Source organism: Bombina bombina, chromosome 5, assembly GCF_027579735.1.
Source record: "Bombina bombina isolate aBomBom1 chromosome 5, aBomBom1.pri, whole genome shotgun sequence".
In the NCBI taxonomy this organism is placed as follows: domain Eukaryota; kingdom Metazoa; phylum Chordata; class Amphibia; order Anura; family Bombinatoridae; genus Bombina; species Bombina bombina.
In genome coordinates, this window is record NC_069503.1 from 122,525,432 (window position 1) to 122,549,487 (window position 24,056).

Below are 24,056 nucleotides of genomic sequence, written 5' to 3' on the forward strand. Positions count from 1 at the left end.
AAAAAAATCTGTTATACATGACAAAGGCTGAAGCTTTTTACAAATGTACACACACCATATATACACACACACCATATACATACACCATATACACACACACACACAAACCATACACACATACACACACCATATACACATACACACACCATATACACACACACAACATATACACACACAACATATACACACACACACAACATATACACACACACAACATATACACACACAACATATACACACACACAACATACACACACACACCATGCACACAACATATACACACACAACATATACACACACACACACACACACATATATATATATACACACGCACACACACACACACCATATATAGATACACACACACAACATATACACATACACAACATATACACACACAACATATACACACACAACATATACACACACAACATATACACACACACACACACATATATATATACACACGCACACACACACACCATATATAGATACACACACACAACATATACACACAACATATACACACAACATATACACACACACAACATATACACACACAACATATACACACACACAACATACACACACACACACACCATGCACACAACATATACACACACAACATATACACACACACACACACACATATATATATATATACACACGCACACACACACACACCATATATAGATACACACACACAACATATACACATACACAACATATACACACACAACATATACACACACAACATATACACACACAACATATACACACACACACACACACACATATATATATACACACGCACACACACACACCATATATAGATACACACACACAACATATACACACAACATATACACATACACAACATATACACACACAACATATACACACACAACATATACACACACACACACCCACACACCATACACACACACACCATATACACATACACACACATACACAACATATATACACACACAACATATACACATACACCCACACACAACATATACACACAACATATACACATACACACACACACACAACATAATCACGCACTTATTTAAGAACAAAAAAAAAATCTGTCTAAGTATTTTGGTTGGCTCCTACACTCCTAGAATAAATTTGCTAAGTCCTGACTTACCTTTTCTGCAATGTTCCCTGTACCGCACTGGAGTTCAGGAAGTGAGAGGAAATTTAAAAGAGAGGAATGTAGCAAATATTTAAGAACGAAACAGTGACATCTGCAGGCAGAAATTAAAAGTGCAGGCAAAAAATTTTTTTTAACTGCCACTGCCGTTCTTTCTGTAGAGACCCTTCAATTTCTGCGATAAGAACGCAGATCGCATAGTGTTCTGCCTTGGGGCTTATCAGTAGCTATGGCTTCAACTATCACCTGTATGCTGATAATACTCAGATCTACCTATCCACCCCCGCACTCTCTTCTTCTGTCCTTTCTCATATCAGTGTCTACTTATCAGGCATTTCCTCTTGGATAGCCTCTCACCAACTAAAAATCAACATGTCCAAGACTGAGCTCCTTCTAATCCCCCCTCTAATTCTACCCCGGTTTCTAACTTTTCAATCACTATTGGTGACACCACTATCTCCCCATCACTCCAAGTCCGCTGCCTAGGAGTTACACTTGACTCAAATCTGTCCTTCATACCCCACCTCCAGTTGCTCTCTTCATCCTGTCGCAACCACCTACGAAATATCTCCAAAATTTGTCCATTTCTGAGTTCTGAAACTACTATACAGCTAATCCACTCCCTGGTAATTTCCCGACTTGACTACTGTAATAACCTACTAACTGGCCTCCCTCTCTCCCGCCTCTCACCTCTTCAATCCATCCTAAATGCCTCTGCTAGGCTAATCCACCTCTCCTGACGCTCTGTATCTGCTGCACCTCTCTGTGAGTCCCTTCACTGGCTACCCATTAACAGTAGAATTAAATTCAAATTTCTCACCCTGGCCTACAAAGCCCTCACCAACCCTGCCCCCCCCCCCCACCTGTCCTCACTCATCAACAAATATAATCCAGCTCGCCCCCTAAAATCCAACAATGACCTGCTCTTTGCATCCTCTACCATCACCTCCTCCCATGCTAGACTACAGGACTTCTCTCATGCGGCACCAACCCTCTGGAACGCACTTCGTAGAGCTGTCAGACTTTCCCCTAACCTTTCCTCCTTCAAACGCTCCCTAAAGACCTTTTTGTTCAGGGAAACCTATCTCCAAATCAGTAACAAATGAATTCCACTTGCCTAATAGCTGCCCTCATCTCCTCACTAACATCATTCTCACCTTTGCAGTCCCCACCTCCTGTTTCTCACCCTCCTACCCATCTAGATTGTAAGATCTCACAGAAACAGGGCCCTCAATTCCCCCTGTATTTGTTAAACTTTGTCTGGTGTCTTTTATATTGTATTGTACTGTACTTTATCTTTGTACCCATGGACAGAATCTGTTGACACTTTATAAATGAAGAATTATAATAAGTTGCCTGGTATATCTGGGCTTGATTGTGTTTTTGGATGAGATCAGACTGATAAACTGCAGGAAAGTTGTTCTGTGAAAGGCACAGACTGGGTAAATGAGACTGCACCCTGGGTGGAGACTATCCCATACAGGACCGTCTTTAACACAGGGCAAAAGGGGCAGTCTCTGTTGAGGGGCCCAAGAGTCCAAAAAAAAAATATTTTTTTTTTTTTTTTTTTAAATAATGGTTTATACCAGACTGTTGATGTGACATGGGGAATACACACATTCAGTCCTATTACTGTCACAGTCAAAAATACTCTGCTTATATATATTTTTTTTTTTAAAAACTGTGCCAGACCGTGCCGGTGTCATGTGACATGCCAAGCTATTGCCATGTGCTGTTTTAGATGTGCACTGTGCAGCACTGAATGCAAAGTCCTAACTCGGCATCCAGCCAATCCCACTGCATCAGAAAAGGTCCTGCTGGGGTTACCACTGTTACCAGGTAACTGCTCTGGTGGTGGGGATTGTTTCTGGGTAGGGCTGACTGTAGGCTCATGCAGCAGAAAGATGGAGCGGCAGGCACGTGAGGATTTGAGCATCTGTGCAGTTGCATACACTGCTCTCTTCAGTCTTGAGGCTGTGTGACTCATCTCACACTGTATCCATGCAGCCTTGGACAGACAGCATCCATTCTGCTGGTCCCCTTATTAATGCCTGGGATAAGCATAAGGCTATCCTACATATTAATTACTGCCTGGGATAAGCTAAGTATAAGGCTATCCTACATACTAATAAATGACTGGGATAAGCATAAGGCTATCCTGCATACTAATTACTGCCTGGGATAACAGACATCCCAACTCTCCCTGAAGTTCAGGGAGTCTCCCTGATTTTAATAGCGGCTCCCTGATGCCAGCAAATGGAGTGCAATCTCACTGAAACTCCCAAGTACCATGATCCAATGTGGCCCAAATCCGGAAAAGTGTTTCTTTAAGGAATGCCTTTAGTTGCTGGGACGTTATAGAACCCTCAAAGCATGCATCAGCAACCAAAAAGCCCCCACTGATTCTAATAAAATAAAACACAAATACTATCTTATTTACTGCACGTAATTAAACTTCGTATTCTAAAATATTTAAGCATTCAACAAGCGTACGATCACTGGAAAATAGGTTTGTTGTATGTGGTTGTGCAATAAAACTACTTTTTTTTTTAATGTGACTTTAGTGGAAGCTACTTTAATTATAAGTCTCTATCTTATTTTGGGTTTTAAGGTGTCCAGTATATAACTGGGGGGGGGGGGGGGGGGGGGTGGCGAAGCAGTAGTGGGTGAAGTCACCTCCCTGAATTGAGTTTTTGCAGGTTGGGATGTCTGGGATAAGCTAAGTATAAGGCTATCCTACATACTAATAAATGACTGGAATAAGCATAAGGCTATCCTGCATACTAATTACTGCCTGGGATAAGCATAAGACTATCCTACATACTAATTAATGACTGGGATAAGCATAAGGCTATCCTACACACTAATTAATGCCTGGGATAAGCATAAGTCTATCCTACATACTAATTACTGCCTGGGATAAGCAGACGCATACCTTACATACTAATTAATGCCTGGCATAAGCATAAAGCTATCCTACATACTATTTAATGCCTGGCATAAGCATAACACTACCCTACCTACTAAATATGGTCAGACTTGATGAGTCCATGGTTCGTATGTGTCTTCAAAATCTGTTTCTATATTATTTTCTTTATATTTTCAGATATTGTCAACTGTGTTCAATTTGTATTTGAAGATTTTCCTGTATAGCGATGTAATATACATTTAATTATTTAAAAAGTCCATATTTATTTTTTAGAACATTGAAATATGTTTCTAATAAAGTAGATGTTTGAAAAATGAAATATTTATATAAACATTGTTCAATATATTATAAATAAATATACTGGTATTTAATAAAGAGTATATTTCATTGTAAATATCTATGTATAATAATACAGAATTTTTCTTTTACAAGAACACTAACCATTGAATTTGTAACCAGCCTAGTTCCCATTTCTATGCAGCAATCAACCACTAGGGGGTGATATACATTTTAGCTGTAAACGTTCTTAGTGTGGGAACTAGCGACAAATACTTGCCATGTGATCTGTGACATCACAAACACCTTAGCCATATGGGAACTAGTCACACCGTTTGGTAGCATTTTTAACTTTGCTTTCTATACAGGCTGCAGCGAGTAAGGTAAAGGTGAGTGTATGAGACAGATTGTATAATGTGCTGTAATGTGTGTGTGCCATGTAGTCCTGTAATTAGATATATATAGGCTGTGGTACTGTATAATGTGCTGTAATCTGTGTGTGTCATGTAGTCCTGTGATTAGATATATATAGGCTATAGTACTGTATAATGTGCTGTAATCTGTGTGTGTGTCATGTAGTACTGTGATTAGATATATATAGGCTGTGGTACTGTATAATGTGCTGTAATCTGTGTGTGTCATGTAGTCCTGTGATTAGATATATATAGGTTGTGATACTGTATAATGTGCTGTAATCTGTGTGTGTGTCATGTAGTACTGTGATTAGATATATATAGGTTGTGGTACTGTGTAATGTGCTGTAATCTGTGTGTGTGCCATGTAGTCCTGTGATTAGATATATATAGGCTGTGGTACTGTATAATGTGCTGTAATCTGTGTGTGTCATGTAGCCCTGTGATTAGATATATATAGGCTGTGGTACTGTGTAATCTGCTGTAATCTGTGTGTGTGTATCATGTAGCCCTGTGATTAGATATATATAGGCTGTGGTACTGTATAATGTGCTGTAATCTGTGTGTGTCATGTAGCCCTGTGATTAGATATATATAGGCTGTGGTACTGTATAATGTGCTGTAATCTGTGTGTGTGTCATGTAGCCCTGTGATTAGATATATATAGGCTGTGGTACTGTATAATGTGCTGTAATCTGTGTGTGTCATGTAGCCCTGTGATTAGATATATATAGGCTGTGGTACTGTATAATGTGCTGTAATCTGTGTGTGTGTCATGTAGCCCTGTGATTAGATATATATAGGCTGTGGTACTGTATAATGTGCTGTAATCTGTGTGTGTCATGTAGTCCTGTGATTAGATATATATAGGCTGTGGTACTGTATAATGTGCTGTAATCTGTGTGTGTCATGTAGCCCTGTGATTAGATATATATAGGCTGTGGTACTGTGTAATCTGCTGTAATCTGTGTGTGTGTATCATGTAGTCCTGTGATTAGATATATATAGGCTGTGGTACTGTATAATGTGCTGTAATCTGTGTGTGTGTCATGTAGCCCTGTGATTAGATATATATAGGCTGTGGTACTGTATAATGTGCTGTAATCTGTGTGTGTCATGTAGTCCTGTGATTAGATATATATAGGCTGTGGTACAGTATAATGTGCTGTAATCTGTGTGTGTGTGTCATGTAGCCCTGTGATTAGATATATATAGGCTGTGGTACTGTATAATGTGCTGTAATCTGTGTGTGTGTCATGTACTCCTGTGATTAGATATATGTAGGCTGTGGTATTGTATAATGTGCTGTAATCTGTGTGTGTGTCATGTAGCCCTGTGATTAGATATATATAGGCTGTGGTACTGTGTAATGTGCTGTAATCTGTGTGTGTGTGTGTCATGTAGCCCTGTGATTAGATATATATAGGCTGTGGTACTGTGTAATGTGCTGTAATCTGTGTGTGTATCATGTAGCCCTGTGATTAGATATATATAGGCTGTGTTACTGTATAATGTGCTGTAATCAGTGTGTGTGTCATATAGCCCTGTGATTATATATATATAGGCTGTGGTACTGTATAATGTGCTGTAATCTGTGTGTGTCATGTAGCCCTGTGATTAGATATATATAGGCTGTGTCTGGGATAATGTGCTGTAATCTGTATGTATGTCATGTAGCCCTGTGATTAGATATATATAGGCTGTGGTACTGTATAATGTGCTGTAATCTGTGTGTGTGTGTCATGTAGCCCTGTGATTAGATATATATATAGGCTGTGGTACTGTATAATGTGCTGTAATCAGTGTGTGTATCATGTAGCCCTGTGATTAGATATATATAGGCTGTAGTACTGTATAATGTGCTGTAATCTGTGTGTGTGTCATGTAGTCCTGTGATTAGATATATATAGGCTGTGGTACTGTACAATGTGCTGTAATCTGTGTGTGTGTCATGTAGTCCTGTAATTATATATATATAGGCTATGGTACTGTATAATGTGCTGTAATCTGTGTGTGTGTCATGTAGTCCTGTGATTAGATATATATAGGCTGTTGTACTGTATAATGTGCTGTAATCTGTGTGTGTGTGTCATGTAGTCCTGTGATTAGATATATATAGGCAGTGGTACGGTATAGTGTGCAGTAATCTGTGTGTGTCATGTAGTCCTGTGATTAGATATATATAGGCTGTGGTACTGTATAATGTGCTGTAATCTGTGTGTGTGTCATGTAGCCCAGTGATTAGATATATATATATAGGCTGTGGTACTGTATAATGTGCTGTAATCTGTGTGTGTGTCATGTAGCCCTGTAATTAGATATATATAGGCTGTGGTACTGTATAATGTACTGTAATCTGTGTGTGTGTGTGTGTGTGTGTCATGTAGTCCTGTGATTAGATATATATATATATAGGCTGTGGTACTGTGTAATGTGCTGTAATCTGTGTGTGTGTGTGTGTGTCATGTAGCCCTGTGATTAGATATATATAGGCTGTGGTACTGTATAGTGTGCAGTAATCTGTGTGTGTGTCATGTAGTCCTGTGAATAGATATATATAGGCTGTGGTACTGTATAGTGTGCAGTAATCTGTGTGTGTCATGTAGTCCTGTGATTAGATATATGTAGGTTGTGGTACTGTATAATGTGCTGTAATCTGTGTGTGTCATGTAGTCCTGTGATTAGATATATATAGGCTGTGGTACTGTATAATGTGCTGTAATCTGTGTGTGTGTTATGTAGCCCTGTGATTAGATATATATAGGCTGTGGTACTTTATAATGTGCTGTAATCTGTGTGTGTGTCATGTAGCCCTGTGATTAGATATATATAGGCTGTGGTACTGTATAATGTGCTGTAATCTGTGTGTGTCATGTAGTCCTGTGATTAGATATATATAGGCTGTGGTACTGTATAATGTGCTGTAATCTGTGTGTGTCATGTAGTCCTGTGATTAGATATATATAGGCTGTGGTACTGTATAATGTGCTGTAATCTGTGTGTGTGTCATGTAGCCCTGTGATTAGATATATATAGGCTGTGGTACTGTATAATGTGCTGTAATCTGTGTGTGTGTCATGTAGCCCTGTGATTAGATATATATAGGCTGTGTACTGTATAATGTGCTGTAATCTGTGTGTGTGTGTGTCATGTAGCCCTGTGTTTAGATATATATAGGCTGTGGTACTGTATAATGTGCTGTAATCTGTGTGTGTCATGTAGTCCTGTGATTAGATATATATATATAGACTGTGATACTGTATAATGTGCCTGTAATCTGGTGTGTGTGTGTGTCATGTAGCCCTGTGATTAGATATATATAGGCTGTGATACTGTATAATATGCTGTAATCTGTGTGTGTCATGTAGCCCTGTGATTAGATATATATAGGCTGTGGTACTGTATAATGTGCTGTAATCTGTGTGTGTGTCATGTAGCCCTGTGATTAGATATATATAGGCTGTGGTACTGTATAATGACTGTAATCCGTGTGTGTGGTCATGTAACCCTGTGATTATATATATATATATATATATATATATATATATATATAGTATATATAGAGTCTACACTATATTATAGACTGTGGTACTGTATAATGTGCTGTAATCTGTGTGTGTCATGTAGCCCTGTGATTAGATATATATAGGCTGTGGTACTGTATAATGTGCTGTAATCTGTGTGTGTGTCATGTAGCCCTGTGATTAGATATATATAGGCTGTGGTACTGTATAATGTGCTGTAATCTGTGTGTGTGTGTGTGTCATGTAGTCCTGTGATTAGATATATATAGGCTGTGGTACTGTATAATGTGCTGTAATCTGTGTGTGTGCCATGTAGCCCTGTGATTAGATATATATAGGCTGTGGTACTGTATAATGTGCTGTAATCTGTGTGTGTGTCATGTAGCCCTGTGATTAGATATATATAGGCTGTGGTACTGTATAATGTGCTGTAATCTGTGTGTGTGTGTCATGTAGCCCTGTGATTAGATATATATAGGCTGTGGTACTGTATAATGTGCTGTAATCTGTGTGTGTCATGTAGCCTGTGATTAGATATATATAGGCTGTGGTACTGTATAATGTGCTGTAATCTGTGTGTGTCATGTAGCCCTGTGATTAGATATATATAGGCTGTGCTACTGTATAATGTGCTGTAATCTGTGTGTGTGTGTCATGTAGCCCTGTGATTAGATATATATAGGCTGTGGTACTGTATAATGTGCTGTAATCTGTGTGTGTGTCATGTAGCCCTGTGATTAGATATATATAGGCTGTGGTACTGTATAATGTTGTGTAATCTGTGTGTGTCATGTAGCCCTGTGATTAGATATATATAGGCTGTTCTACTGTATAATGTGCTGTAATCTGTGTGTGTGTCATGTAGTCCTGTGATTAGATATATATAGGCTGTGCTACTGTATAATGTGCTGTAACCTGTGTGTGTCATGTAGCCCTGTGATTAGATATATATAGGCTGTGGTACTGTATAATGTGCTGTAATCTGTGGTGTGGTCATGTAGCCCTGTGATTAGATATATATAGGCTGTGATACTGTATAATTGCCTGTACTGTATGTGTGTGTGTGTCATGTAGCCCTGTGATTAGATATATATAGGCTGTGGTACTGTATATATGACTGTAATCTGTGTGTGGTGTGTGTCATGTAGCCCTGTGGATTAGATAAATATAGCTGTGATACTGTATAATATGCAGTACTGTATGTGTGTGTGTGTGTGTGGTGTGTCATGTAGCCCTGTGATTTAGATATATATAGGCTGTGGTACTGTATAATGTGCTGTAATCTGTGTGTGTGGTGTCATGTAGCCCTGTGATTATATATATATATATATATAATATATATATATATATAATAGGCTGTGGTACTGTATAATGTGCTGTAATCCGTGTGTTTTGTCATGTAACCCTGTGATTAGAGTATATATATATATATATATATAGGCTGTGGTACTGTATAATGTGCTGTAATCCGTGTGTGTGTCATGTAACCCTGTGATTAGATATATATAGACAGTGGTACTGTATAATGTGCTGTAATCTGTGTGTGGCATGTAGTCCTGTGATTAGATATATATAGGCTGTGGTACTGTATAATGTGCTGTAATCTGTGTGTGTGTGTCATGTAGCCCTGTGATTAGATATATATAGGCTGTGGTACTGTATAATGTGCTGTAATCTGTGTGTGTATCATGTAGTCCCTGTGATTAGATATATATAGGCTGTTGTACTGTATAATGTGCTGTAATCTGTGTGTGTGTCATGTAGTCCTGTGATTAGATATATATAGGCTGTGGTACTGTATAATGTGCTGTAATCTGTGTGTGTGTCATGTAGCCCTGTGATTAGATATATATAGGCTGTGGTACTGTATAATGTGCTGTAATCTGTGTGTGTGTGTCATGTAGCCCTGTGATTAGATATATATAGGCTGTGGTACTGTATAATGTGCTGTAATCTGTGTGTGTGTGTCATGTAGTCCCTGTGATTAGATATATAGACTGTGGTACTGTATAATGTGCTGTAATCTGTGTGTGTGTGTCATGTAGCCCTGTGATTAGATATATATAGGCTGTGGTACTGTATAATGTGCTGTAATCTGTGTGTGTGTCATGTAGCCCTGTGATTAGATATATATAGGCTGTGGTACTGTATAATGTGCTGTAATCTGTGTGTGTGTGTGTCATGTATCCCTGTGATTAGATATATATAGGCTGTGGTACTGTATAATGTGCTGTAATCTGTGTGTGTGTGTCATGTAGCCCTGTGATTAGATATATATAGGCTGTGGTACTGTATAATGTGCTGTAATCTGTGTGTGTGTCATGTAGCCCTGTGATTAGATATATATAGGCTGTGGTACTGTATAATGTGCTGTAATCTGTGTGTGTGTCATGTAGCCCTGTGATTAGATATATATAGGCTGTGGTACTGTATAATGTGCTGTAATCTGTGTGTGTGTCATGTAGCCTGTGATTAGATATATATAGGCTGTGGTACTGTATAATGTGCTGTAATCTGTGTGTGTGTCATGTAGTCCTGTGATTAGATATATATAGGCTGTGGTACTGTATAATGTGCTGTAATCTGTGTGTTGTGTGGTCATGTAGTCCCTGGTGATTAGATATATATAGGCTGTGGTACTGTATAATGTGCTGTAATCTGTGTGTGTGTCATGTAGCCCTGTGATTAGATATATATAGGCTGTGGTACTGTATAATGTGCTGTAATCTGTGTGTGTGTCATGTAGCCCTGTGATTAGATATATATAGGCTGTGGTACTGTATAATGTGCTGTAATCTGTGTGTGTGTGTCATGTAGCCCTGTGATTAGATATATATAGGCTGTGGTACTGTATAATGTGCTGTAATCTGTGTGTGTGTCATGTAGCCCTGTGATTAGATATATATAGGCTGTGGTACTGTATAATGTGCTGTAATCTGTGTGGTGTGTCATGTAGTCCTGTGATTAGGATATATATAGGCTGTGGTACTGTATAATGTGCTGTAATCTGTGTGTGGTGTCATGTAGTCCCTGTGATTAGATATATATAGGCTGTGGTACTGTATAATGTGCTGTAATCTGTGTGTGTGTGTGTCATGTAGTCATTCTGTGATTAGTATATATAGGCTGTGGTACTGTATAATATGCTGTAATCTGTCTGTGTGTGTGTCATGTAGCCCTGGTATTAGTGTATATATCGCTGAGGTACTGTAATTGTGCTTATCTGTGTGTGTGTCATGTAGTCCTGTGAGTTAGAATATATATTAGGCTGTAGTACCTGTATACATGTGCTGGTAATCTCTGTGTGTGTGTGTGTGTCATTAGTCCCTGTGATTAGATGTATAATAGACTGAGGTACTGTTATATGTGCTGTAATTCTGTGTGTGAGTCATGTAGTTCCTTTGATATTAGGATATATATAGGGGCTGGGTACTGTATAATGTGCTGTATCTGTATGTGTGTCATGTAGCCCTGTGATTAGATGTATATAGACTGTGGTACTGTATAATGTGCTGTATCTGTGTGTGTGTCATGTAGTCCTGTGATTAGATATATATAGGCTGTGGTACTGCAATAATGTGCTGTACTGTGTGGGTCATGTAGCCCTGTGATTAGATATATATTAGACTGTGGTACTGTATGATGTGCTGTAATCTGTGTGTGTCATGTAGCCCTGTATTAGATATATATAGACTGTGGTACTGTATAATGTGCTGTAATCTGTGTGTGTCATGTGACCTGTGATTAGATTATATATAGGCTGTGGTACTGTATAATGTGCTGTATCTGTGTGTGTGTCATGTGACCCTGTGATTAGATTATATATAGGCTGTGGTACTGCATAATGTGCTGTACTGTTGTGTGTGTCATGTAGCCCTGTGATTAGATATATATATGGCTGTGGTACTGTATAATGTGCTGTAATCTGTGTGTGTGTCATGTAGCCCTGTGATTAGATATATAGTAGGCTGTGGTACTGTATAATGTGCTGTAATCTGTGTGTGTGTCATGTAGCCCTGTGATTAATATATATAGTGCTGTGGTACTGTGTAATGTGCTGTAATCTGTGTGTGTGTGTGTCATGTAGCCCTGTGATTAGATATATATAGGCTGTGGTACTGTTAATGTGCTGTAATCTGTGTGTGTGTCATGTAGCCCTGTGATTAGATATATATAGGCTGTGGTACTGTGTAATGTGCTGTAATCTGTGTGTGTGTGTCATGTAGCCCTGTGATTAGATATATATAGGCTGTGGTACTGTATAATGTGCTGTAATCTGTGTGTGTCATGTATCCCTGTGATTAGATATATATAGGCTGTGGTACTGTATAATGTGCTGTAATCTGTGTGTGTGTCATGTAGCCCTGTGATTAGATATATATAGGCTGTGGTACTGTATAATGTGCTGTAATCTGTGTGTGTGTGTCATGTAGCCCTGTGATTAGATATATATAGGCTGTGGTACTGTATAATGTGCTGTAATCTGTGTGTGTGTGTGTGTCATGTAGCCCTGTGATTAGATATATATAGGCTGTGGTACTGTATAATGTGCTGTAATCTGTGTGTGTGTCATGTAGTCCTGTGATTAGATTATATATAGCTGTGGTACTGTATAATGTGCTGTAATCTGTGTGTGTGTCATGTAGTCCTGTGATTAGATATATATAGGCTGTGGTACTGTATAATGTGCTGTAATCTGTGTGTGTGTCATGTAGTCCTGTGATTAGATATATATAGGCTGTGGTACTGTATAATGTGCTGTAATCTGTGTGTGTGTGTCATGTAGCCCTGTGATTAGATATATATAGGCTGTGGTACTGTATAATGTGCTGTAATCTGTGTGTGTGTCATGTAGTCCTGTGATTAGATATATATAGGCTGTGGTACTGTATAATGTGCTGTAATCTGTGTGTGTGTCATGTAGCCCTGTGATTAGATATATATAGGCTGTGGTACTGTATAATGTGCTGTAATCTGTGTGTGTGTGTCATGTAGCCCTGTGATTAGATATATATAGGCTGTGGTACTGTATAATGTGCTGTAATCTGTGTGTGTGTGTGTGTGTCATGTAGTCCTGTGATTAGATATTATAGGCTGTGGTACTGTAATCTGTGTGTGTGTCATGTAGCCCTGTGATTAGATATATATAGGCTGTGGTACTGTATAATGTGCTGTAATCTGTGTGTGTGTCATGTAGTCCTGTGATTAGATATATATAGGCTGTGGTACTGGTATAATGTCTGTAATCTGTGTGTGTCATGTAGTCCTGTGATTAGATATATATAGGCTGTGGTACTGTATAATGTGCTGTAATTGTATAATGAGCTGTAATCTGTGTGTGTGTCATGTAGTCCTGTGATTAGATATATATAGGCTGTGGTACTGTATAATGTGCTGTAATCTGTGTGTGTGTCATGTAGTCCTGTGATTAGATATATATAGGCTGTGGTACTGTATAATGTGCTGTAATCTGTGTGTGTGTCATGTAGCCCTGTGATTAGATATATATAGGCTGTGGTACTGTATAATGTGCTGTAATCTGTGTGTGTGCGCCATGTAGTCCTGTGATTAGATATATATAGGCTGTGGTACTGTATAATGTGCTGTAATCTGTGTGTGTCATGTAGTCCTGTGATTAGATATATATAGGCTGTGGTACTGTATAATGTGCTGTAATCTGTGTGTGTGTCATGTAGCCCTGTGATTAGATATATATAGGCTGTGGTACTGTATAATGTGCTGTAATCTGTGTGTGTGTCATGTAGCCCTGTGATTAGATATATATAGACTGTGGTACTGTATAATGTGCTGTAATCTGTGTGTGTGTGTCATGTAGCCCTGTGATTAGATATATATAGGCTGTGGTACTGTATAATGTGCTGTAATCTGTGTGTGTGTCATGTAGCCCTGTGATTAGATATATATAGGCTGTGTACTGTATAATGTGGCTGTAATATTGTGTGTGTGTGTGTCATGTAGTCCTGTGATTAGATATATATAGGCTGTGGTACTGTATAATGTGCTGTAATCTGTGTGTGTGTCATGTAGTCCTGTGATTAGATATATATAGGCTGTGGTACTGTAAAATGTGCTGTAATCTGTGTGTGTGTCATGTAGTCCTGTGATTAGATATATATAGCCTGTGGTACTGTATAATGTGCTGTAATCTGTGGTTTGTGTCATGTAGCCCTGTGATTAGATATATATAGGCTGTGGTAACTGTATAATTGCTGTAATCTGTGTAGTTGTGTCATGTAGACCTGTGATTAGATATATATAGGCTGTGGTACTGTATAATGTGCTGTAATCTGTGTGTGTCATGTAGTCCTGTGATTAGTATATATATAGGCTGTGGTACTGTATAATGTGCAGTAATCTGTGTGTGTCATGTAGTCCTGATGATTAGATATATATAGGCTGTGGTACTGTATAATGTGCTGTAATCTGTGTGTGTGTCATGTAGCTCTTGTGATTAGATATATATAGGCTGTGGTACTGTATAATGTGCTGTAATCTGTGTGTGTTCAATGTAGCCCTGTGATTAGATATATATAGGCTGTGGTACTGTATAATGTGCTGTAATCTGTGTGTGTGTGTCATGTAGCCCTGTGATTAGATTATATAGGCTGTGGTACGTATAAAGTGCTGTAATCTGTGGTGTGTCATGTAGTCCTGTGATTAGATATATATAGGCTGTGGTACTGTATAATGTGCTGTAATCTGTGTGTGTGTCATAGTAGTCCTGTGATTAGATATATATAGGCTGTGGTACTGTATAATGTGCTGTAATCTTGTGTGTGTCATGTAGTCCTGTGATTAGATATATATATGGCTGAGGTACTGTATATGTGCTGTAATCTGTGTGTGTGTGTCATGTAGTCCTGTGATTAGATATATATAGGCTGTGGGTACTGTATAATGTGCTGTAATCTGTGTGTTGTGTCATGTACTCCTGTGATTAGATATATATAGGCTGTGGTACTGTATAAGGTGCCTGTAATCTGTGTGTGTGTGTCATGTAGCCCTGTGATTAGATATATATAGGCTGTGGTACTGTATAATGTGCTGTAATCTGTGTGTGTCATGTAGTCCTGTGATTAGATATATATAGGCTGTGCTACTGTATAATGTGCTGTAACCTGTGTGTGTCATGTAGCCCTGTGATTAGATATATATAGGCTGTGGTACTGTATAATGTGCTTTAACCTGTGTGTGTCATGTAGCCCTGTGATTAGATATATATAGGCTGTGATACTGTATAATATGCTGTACTGTATGTGTGTGTGTGTCATGTAGCCCTGTGATTAGATATATATAGGCTGTGGTACTGTATAATGTACTGTAATCTGTGTGTGTGTGTCATGTAGCCCTGTGATTAGATAAATATAGGCTGTGATACTGTATAATATGCTGTACTGTATGTGTGTGTGTGTGTGTGTGTGTGTCATGTAGCCCTGTGATTAGATATATATAGGCTGTGGTACTGTATAATGTGCTGTAATCTGTGTGTGTGTGTCATGTAGACCTGTGATTATATATATATATATATATATATATATATATATATATATATAGGCTGTGGTACTGTATAATGTGCCTGTAATCTGTGTGTGTGTGTCATGTAGTCCTGTGATTAGATATATATAGGCTGTATTTAGGCTGTGGGTCTGTATAATGTGCTGTAATCTGTGTGTGGTTCATGTAGCCCAGTGATTAGATATATATTAGGTCTGTGGTACTGTATAATGTGCTGTAATCTGTGTTGTGTGTCATGTAGTCCTGTGATTAGATATATATAGGCTGTGGTACTGTATAATGTGCTGTAATCTGGTGTGTGTGTCATGTAGCCCTGTGATTAAGATATATTTATAGGCTGTGGTACTGTATAATGTGCTGTAATCTGTGTGTGTGTCATGTAGCCCTGGATTAGATATATATAGGCTGTGGTACTGTATAATGTGCTGTAATCTGTGTGTGTGTCATGTAGTCCTGTGATTAGATATATATAGGCTGTGGTACTGTATAATGTGCTGTAATCTGTGTGTGTGTCATGTAGCCCTGTGATTAGATATATATAGGCTGTGGTACTGTATAATGTGCTGTAATCTGTGTGTGTGTCATTAATCCCTGTGATTAGATATATATAGGCTGTGGTACTGTATAATGTGCTGTAATCTGTGTGTGTGTGTCATGTAGCCCTGTGATTAGATTATATATAGGCTGTGAGTACTGTATAAATGTGCTGTAATCTGTGTGTGTGTGTCATTTAGCCCTGTGATTAGATATATATAGGCTGTGGTACTGTATAATGTGCTGTAATCTGTGTGTGTGTCATGTAGCCCTGTGATTAGATATATATAGGCTGTGGTACTGTATAATGTGCTGTAATCTGTGTGTGTGTGTGTGTGTCATGTAGCCCTGTGATTAGATATATATAGGCTGTGGTACTGTATAATGTGCTGTAATTTGTGTGTGTGTGTGTGTCATGTAACCCTGTGATTAGATATATATAGGCTGTGGTACTGTATAATGTGCTGTAATCTGTGTGTGTGTCATGTAGCCCTGTGATTAGATATATATAGGCTGTGGTACTGTATAATGTGCTGTAATCTGTGTGTGTGTCATGTAGCCCTGTGATTAGATATATATAGGCTGTGGTACTGTATAATGTGCTGTAATCTGTGTGTGTGTCATGTAGCCCTGTGATTAGATATATATAGGCTGTGGTACTGTATAATGTGCTGTAATCTGTGTGTGTGTCATGTAGCCCTGTGATTAGATATATATAGGCTGTGGTACTGTATAATGTGCTGTAATCTGTGCGGGGGTGTGTGTCATGTAGCCCTGTGATTAGATATATATAGGCTGTGGTACTGTATAATGTGCTGTAATCTGTGTGTGTCATGTAGCCCTGTGATTAGATATATATAGGCTGTGGTACTGTATAATGTGCTGTAATCTGTGTGTGTGTGTCATGTAGCCCTGTGATTAGATATATATAGGCTGTGGTACTGTATATGTGCTGTAATCTGTGTGTGTGTGTGTCATGTAGCCCTGTGATTAGATATATATAGGCTGTGGTACTGTATAATGTGCTGTAATCTGTGTGTGTGTCATGTAGTCCTTGTGATTAGATATATATAGGCTGTGGTACTGTATAATGTGCTGTAATCTGTGTGTGTGTGTCATGTAGCCCTGTGATTAGATATATATAGGCTGTGGTACTGTATAATGTGCTGTAATCTGTGTGTGTGTCTTGTAGTCCTGTGATTAGATATATATAGGCTGTGGTACTGTATAATGTTCTGTAATCTGTGTGTGTGTGTCATGTAGTCCTGTGATTAGATATATATAGGCAGTGGTACTGTATAATGTGCTGTAATCTGTGTGTGTGTGTCATGTAGTCCTGTGATTAGATATATATAGGCTGTGGTACTGTATAATGTGCTGTAATCTGTGTGTGTGTCATGTAGTCCTGTGATTAGATATATATAGGCTGTGGTACTGTATAATGTGCTGTAATCTGTGTGTGTGTGTCATGTATCCCTGTGATTAGATATATATAGACTGTGGTACTGTATAATGTGCTGTAATCTGTGTGTGTGTCATGTAGTCCTGTGATTAGATATATATAGGCTGTGGTACTGTATAATGTGCTGTAATCTGTATGTGTGTCATGTAGCCCTGTGATTAGATGTATATAGACTGTGGTACTGTATAATGTGCTGTAATCTGTGTGTGTGTCATGTAGTCCTGTGATTAGATATATATAGGCTGTGGTACTGCATAATGTGCTGTACTGTGTGTGTGTCATGTAGCCCTGTGATTAGATATATATATAGACTGTGGTACTGTATAATGTGCTGTAATCTGTGTGTGTCATGTAGCCCTGTGATTAGATATATATAGACTGTGGTACTGTATAATGTGCTGTAATCTGTGTGTGTCATGTGACCCTGTGATTAGATATATATAGGCTGTGGTACTGCACTGTGCTGTACTGTGTGTGTGGTGTGTCATGTGACCCTGTGATTAGATATATATAGGCTGTTGGTACTGCATAATGTGCTGTACTGTGTGTGTGTGTCATGTAGCCCTGTGATTAGATATATATAGGCTGTGGTACTGTATAATGTACTGTAATCTGTGTGTGTATCATGTAGCCCTGTGATTAGATATATATAGGCTGTGGTACTGTATAATGTGCTGTAATCTGTGTGTGTGTGTGTGTCATGTAGCCCTGTGATTAAATATATATAGACTATAGTACTGTATAATGTGCTGTAATCTGTGTGTGTGTGTGTTCATGTAGCCCTGTGATTAGATATATATAGGCTTTGGTACTGTATTATGTGCTGTAATCTGTGTGTGTGTCATGTAGCCCTGTGATTAGATATATATAGGCTGTGGTACTGTATAATGTGCTGTATCTGTGTGTGTGTGTCATGTAGTCCTGTGATTAGATTATATATAGTCCTGTGATTAGATATATTAGACTGTGGTACTGTAATAATGTACTGTAATCTGTGTGTGTATCATGTAGCCCTGTGATTAGATATATATAGGCTGTGGTACTGTATAATGTGCTGTAATCTGTGTGTGTGTGTGTGTGTGTGATGTAGTCCTGTGATTAGATATATATAGGCTGTGGTACTGTATAATGTGCTGTAATCTGTGTGTGTGTCATGTAGCCCTGTGATTAGATATAAATAGGCTGTGGTACTGTATAATGTGCTGTAATCTGTGTGTGTGTGTCATGTAGCCCTGTGATTAGATATATATAGGCTGTGGTACTGTATAATGTGCTGTAATCTGTGTGTGTGTCATGTAGCCCTGTGATTAGATATATATATACTGTGGTACTGTATAATGTGCTGTAATCTGTGTGTGTGTGTGTGTCATGTAGCCCTGTGATTAGATATATATAGGCTGTGGTACTGTATAATGTGCTGTAATCTGTGTGTGTCATGTAGCCCTGTGATTAGATATATATAGGCTGTGGTACTGTATAATGTGCTGTAATTCTGTGTGTGTGTGTCATGTAGCCCTGTGATTAGATATATATAGGCTGTGGTACTGTATAATGTGCTGTAATCTGTGTGTGTGTGTCATGTAGTCCTGTGATTAGATATATATAGGCTGTGGTACTGTATAATGTGCTGTAATCTGTGTGTGTCATGTAGTCCTGTGATTAGATATATATAGGCTGTGGTTACTGTATAATGTGCTGTAATCTGTGTGTGTGTGTCATGTAGTCCTGTGATTAGATATATATAGGCTGTGGTACTGTATAATGTGCTGTAATCTGTTGTGTGTCTTGTAGCGCAGTGATTAGATATATATAGGCTGTTGGTACTGTATAATGTGCTGTAATCTGTGTGTGTGTGTCATGTAGTCCTGTTATTAGATATATAAATGCTGTGGTACTGTATAATTTGCTGTAATCTGTGTGTGTGTCATGTAGCCCTGTGATTAGTTTATATATAGGCTGTGGTTCTGTATAATGTGCTGTTAACTGTGTGTGTGTCATGTAGTCCTGTGATTAGATATATATAGGCTGTGGTACTGTATAATGATGCTGTAATCTGTGGTGTGTGTCATGTAGTCCTGTGATTAGATATATATAGGCTGTGGGTACAGTATAATGTGTGTAATCTGTGTGTGTGTCATGTAGTCCTGTGATTAGATATATATAGGCTGTGGTACTGTATAATGTGCTGTAATCTGTGTTGTTGTTCAGTATGTCCTGTGATTAGATATATATAGGACTGTGGTACTGTATAATGTGCTGTAATCTGTGTGTGTGTCATGTAGTCCCTGAGATTAGATATATATTAGTGCTGTGGTACTGTATAATGTGCTGTAATCTGTGTTGTTGTCATGTAGCCCTGTGATTAGATATATATGATACTGTGGTACTGTATATGTGCTGTAATCTGTGTTGTGTGTCATTAGCCCTGTGATTAGATATATATAGATGCTGTGTACTGTATAATGTGCTGTACTCTGTTGTGTGTCATGTACCCTGTGATTAATATATATAGGCTGTGGTACTGTATAATTGCTGTAATCTGTGTTAGGTGTCATGTAGTCCCTGTTATTAGATATAGATAAGGGCTGTGGTACTGTATAAAGTGCTGTAATCTGTGTTTGTGTCATGTTGCCCTGTGATTAGATATATATATGGCTGTGGTAATGTATAATGTGCTGTAATCTGTGTGTGTGTCATGTAGCCCTGTGATTAGATATATAATAGGCTGTGGTACTGTATAAGGTGCTGTAAATCTGTGTGTGTGTCATGTAGTCCCAGTGATTAGATATATATAGGCTGTGGTACGTATAATGTGCTGTAAATCTGTGGTGTGTCATTGTAGCCCTGTGATTAGATATATATAGGCTGTGTACTGTATAATTGTGCTGTAATCTGTGGTGTGTGTCATGTAAGCCCTGTGATTAGATATATATAGGCTGTGGTACTGTATAATGTGCTGTAAATTCTGTGGTGTGTGTGTCATTGTAGCCCTGTGATTAGATATATGATATAGCTGTGGTACTGTATAATGTACTGTAATCTGTGTGTGTGTCATGTAGCCCTGTGATTAGATATATATAGGCTGTGGTACTGTATAATGTGCTGTAATCTGTGTGTGTGTGTGTGTGTCATGTAGTCCTGTGATTAGATATATATAGGCTGTGGTACTGTATAATGTGCTGTAATCTGTGTGTGTGTCATGTAGCCCTGTGATTAGATATATATAGGCTGTGGTACTGTATAATGTGCTGTAATCTGTGTGTGTGTGTCATGTAGCCTGTGATTAGATATATATAGGCTGTGGTACTGTATAATGTGCTGTAATCTGTGTGTGTGTCATGTAGCCCTGTGATTAGATATATATAGGCTGTGGTACTGTATAATGTGCTGTAATCTGTGTGTGTGTGTGTGTCATGTAGCCCTGTGATTAGATATATATAGGCTGTGGTACTGTATAATGTGCTGTAATCTGTGTGTGTCATGTAGCCCTGTGATTAGATATATATAGGCTGTGGTACTGTATAATGTGCTGTAATCTGTGTGTGTGTGTCATGTAGCCCTGTGATTAGATATATATAGGCTGTGGTACTGTATAATGTGCTGTACTGTGTGTGTGTGTGTCATGTAGCCCTGTAATTAGATATATATAGGCTGTGGTACTGTATAATGTGCTGTAATCTGTGTACGTCATGTAGTCCTGTGATTAGATATATATAGGCTGTGGTACTGTATAATGTGCTGTAATCTCTGTGTGTGTGTGTGTCATGTAGCCCTGTGATTAGATATATATAGGTTGTGGTACTGTATAATGTGCTGTAAACTGTGTGTGTCATGTAGCCCTGTGATTAGATATATATAGGCTGTGGTACTGTGTAATGTGCTGTAATCTGTGTGTGTGTGTCATGTAGCCCTGTGATTAGATATATATAGGCTGTGGTACTGTATAATGTGCTGTAATCTGTGTATGTGTCATGTAGCCCTGTGATTAGATATATATAGGCTGTGGTACTGTATAATGTGCTGTAATCTGTGTGTGTGTGTCAAAGTAGTCCTGTGATAGATATATAGGCTGTGGTACTGTATAAATGTGCTGTAATCTGTGTGTGTGGTCATGTAGCCTGTGATTAGATATATATAGGCTGTGGTACAGTATAATGTGCTGTAATCTGTGTGTGTGTCATGTAGTCCTGTGATTAGATATATATAGGCTGTGGTACTGTATAATATGCTGTAATCTGTGTGTGTGTCATGTAGCCCTGTTATTAGGTGTATATATAGGCTGTGGTACTGTATAATGTGCTGAAATCTGTGTGTGTGTGTGTCATGTAGCCCTGTGATTAGATATATATAGGCTGTGGTACTGTATAATGTGCTGTAATCTATATGTGTCATGTGACCCTGTGATTAGATATATATAGGCTGTGGTACTGCATAATGTGCTGTACTGTGTGTGTGTGTCATGTAGCCCTGCGATTAGATATATATAGACTGTGGTACTGTATAATGTGCTGTAATCTGTGTGTGTCATGTAGCCCTGTGATTAGATATATATAGACTGTGGTACTGTATAATGTGCTGTAATCTGTGTGTGTCATGTGACCCTGTGATTAGATATATATAGGCTGTGGTACTGCATAATGTGCTGTACTGTGTGTGTGTGTCATGTAGTCCTGTGATCAGATATATATAGGCTGTGGTACTGTATAATGTGCTGTAATCTGTCTGTGTGTGTCATGTAGCCCTGTGATTAGATGTATATTGACAGTGGTAAAGTATAATGTGCTGTAATTTGTAACCCTATGGCATGTACTGTTTAATTTATTATAATAATCATATAAATCACTTGCATGCTCACTCATTCTCTAACAGAAACCCAGGTCCTTATGTCCCATTAAAGGGATACTCAAGTCAAAATTAAACTTCATGATTCAGATAGAACATGCAATTTTAAACAACTTTCCAATTTACTTCCATTAAAGTGAATGTCAAGTTTAATGAGAAAGTGCCAGTCTTTTTTAAAATACTCTTAAAAACAGGGGGCACTTTCAATTCATTAAACTTTACATTTAAGCGTCCTTTTTCAAATACTTACCTTTTTCTTTATCAAAACAGACCGGTGATCTTCTGCCCGCAGCTCCTGTTGTACTTAGCACAGCAATGACGAATCAGGCTTCCTCCAATCATTTAGTTCTGTCGATTTAGATCTGAAGGACCCGGCTTGTTCTCATAATGGATCAGCACTTAAGTGAGTACAATTGCTTGTTCAGGTTTTAAGTTCAGAAGGAAACCAGTTTTTGTAAACTGGTTTCCTTCTAAATACAGGGAGAGTCCACAGCTGCATTCATTACTTGTGGGAATACAGAACCTGGCCACCAGGAGGAGGCAAAGACACCCCAGCCAAAGGCTTAAATTCCTCCCCTACTTCCCTCATCCCCCATTCATTCTTTGCCTTTCGTCACAGGAGGTTGGCAGAGAAGTGTCAGAAGTTTTTTTGGAGTAGTTCCTTATGAGGGATACCTGCCCTTCAGGATGGAACTGGAGTCAGTCTTGTCAGCCTCTCAGTGAGAGCATTGATGAAAGTTAGAGTCTGGAGATGCAGGGAGAGTCTTTCTGCGAAACCATCCAGACTCAGATTAACAGCTCCTATAAGCAATCAGCATTGACGAGTTTCGCTTCTTGCTTTCTTCATTCAAGTCCATGTCAGAGTCGCTGCTACTATCTGTCAAACTTGAAGAACCATCTTGCTGTTCCACAGATTGGATTTCGGTAAGATAGTTTCATTTTATACACATGTTAACGATAGAAGACAGGGTCTCAGTGGGACTCCTTAATCTTTATGGAATCAAGGGTTAATATCTCCTGAGGGGGATTATTGAACAGTGGGGTCTTTTTAATCATGTTTATGTCATTTTGACTGTGTATGGAGACATTTTAGGCTCTTAGGCTGATACGGAACATACAGGTTACAGAGCTACGCAGTTTTATTAAGCTGGCATGCTTTTCTTAGCAGGAGCGGTCCTGCATGAGGCACCATGTGACTGGGTGTAGTCTCATCTTGTTTTCCATTTCCAAATCTTGACCGAATGGCTGCGGAGAAGAGTTAATTTATCTACCTGTCTGGGTCATAGGAGGTGGTGAGTGCCTCAGCCATTGGGGGTGTAGGTGCCAGTTTTGTTTTTTTGTCTAAAACTCTTAATTAGAATTATGGAGGTGTCTTATA

General features: G+C 38.6%; 1 protein-coding gene across 2 annotated transcripts in view; it reads left to right on the forward strand.

Annotated features, from left to right (window-relative positions):
* Positions 1-4,673: 4,673 nt before the first annotated feature.
* Positions 4,674-24,056, forward strand: part of LOC128659245 (zinc finger protein OZF) — a 73,983-nt gene continuing 54,600 nt past the window's right edge. The window contains exons 1-2 of one of the 2 annotated variants that reach the window (XM_053712921.1): positions 4,674-4,750; positions 22,949-23,081. In XM_053712921.1, coding sequence (XP_053568896.1) covers positions 23,066-23,081 — 16 coding nt within the window. In that variant the 5' untranslated portion in view covers positions 4,674-4,750; positions 22,949-23,065. Of the gene's footprint in view, positions 4,757-22,948; positions 23,082-24,056 lie in introns of both variants that reach the window. The other variant, XM_053712922.1, reaches the window with a different exon arrangement.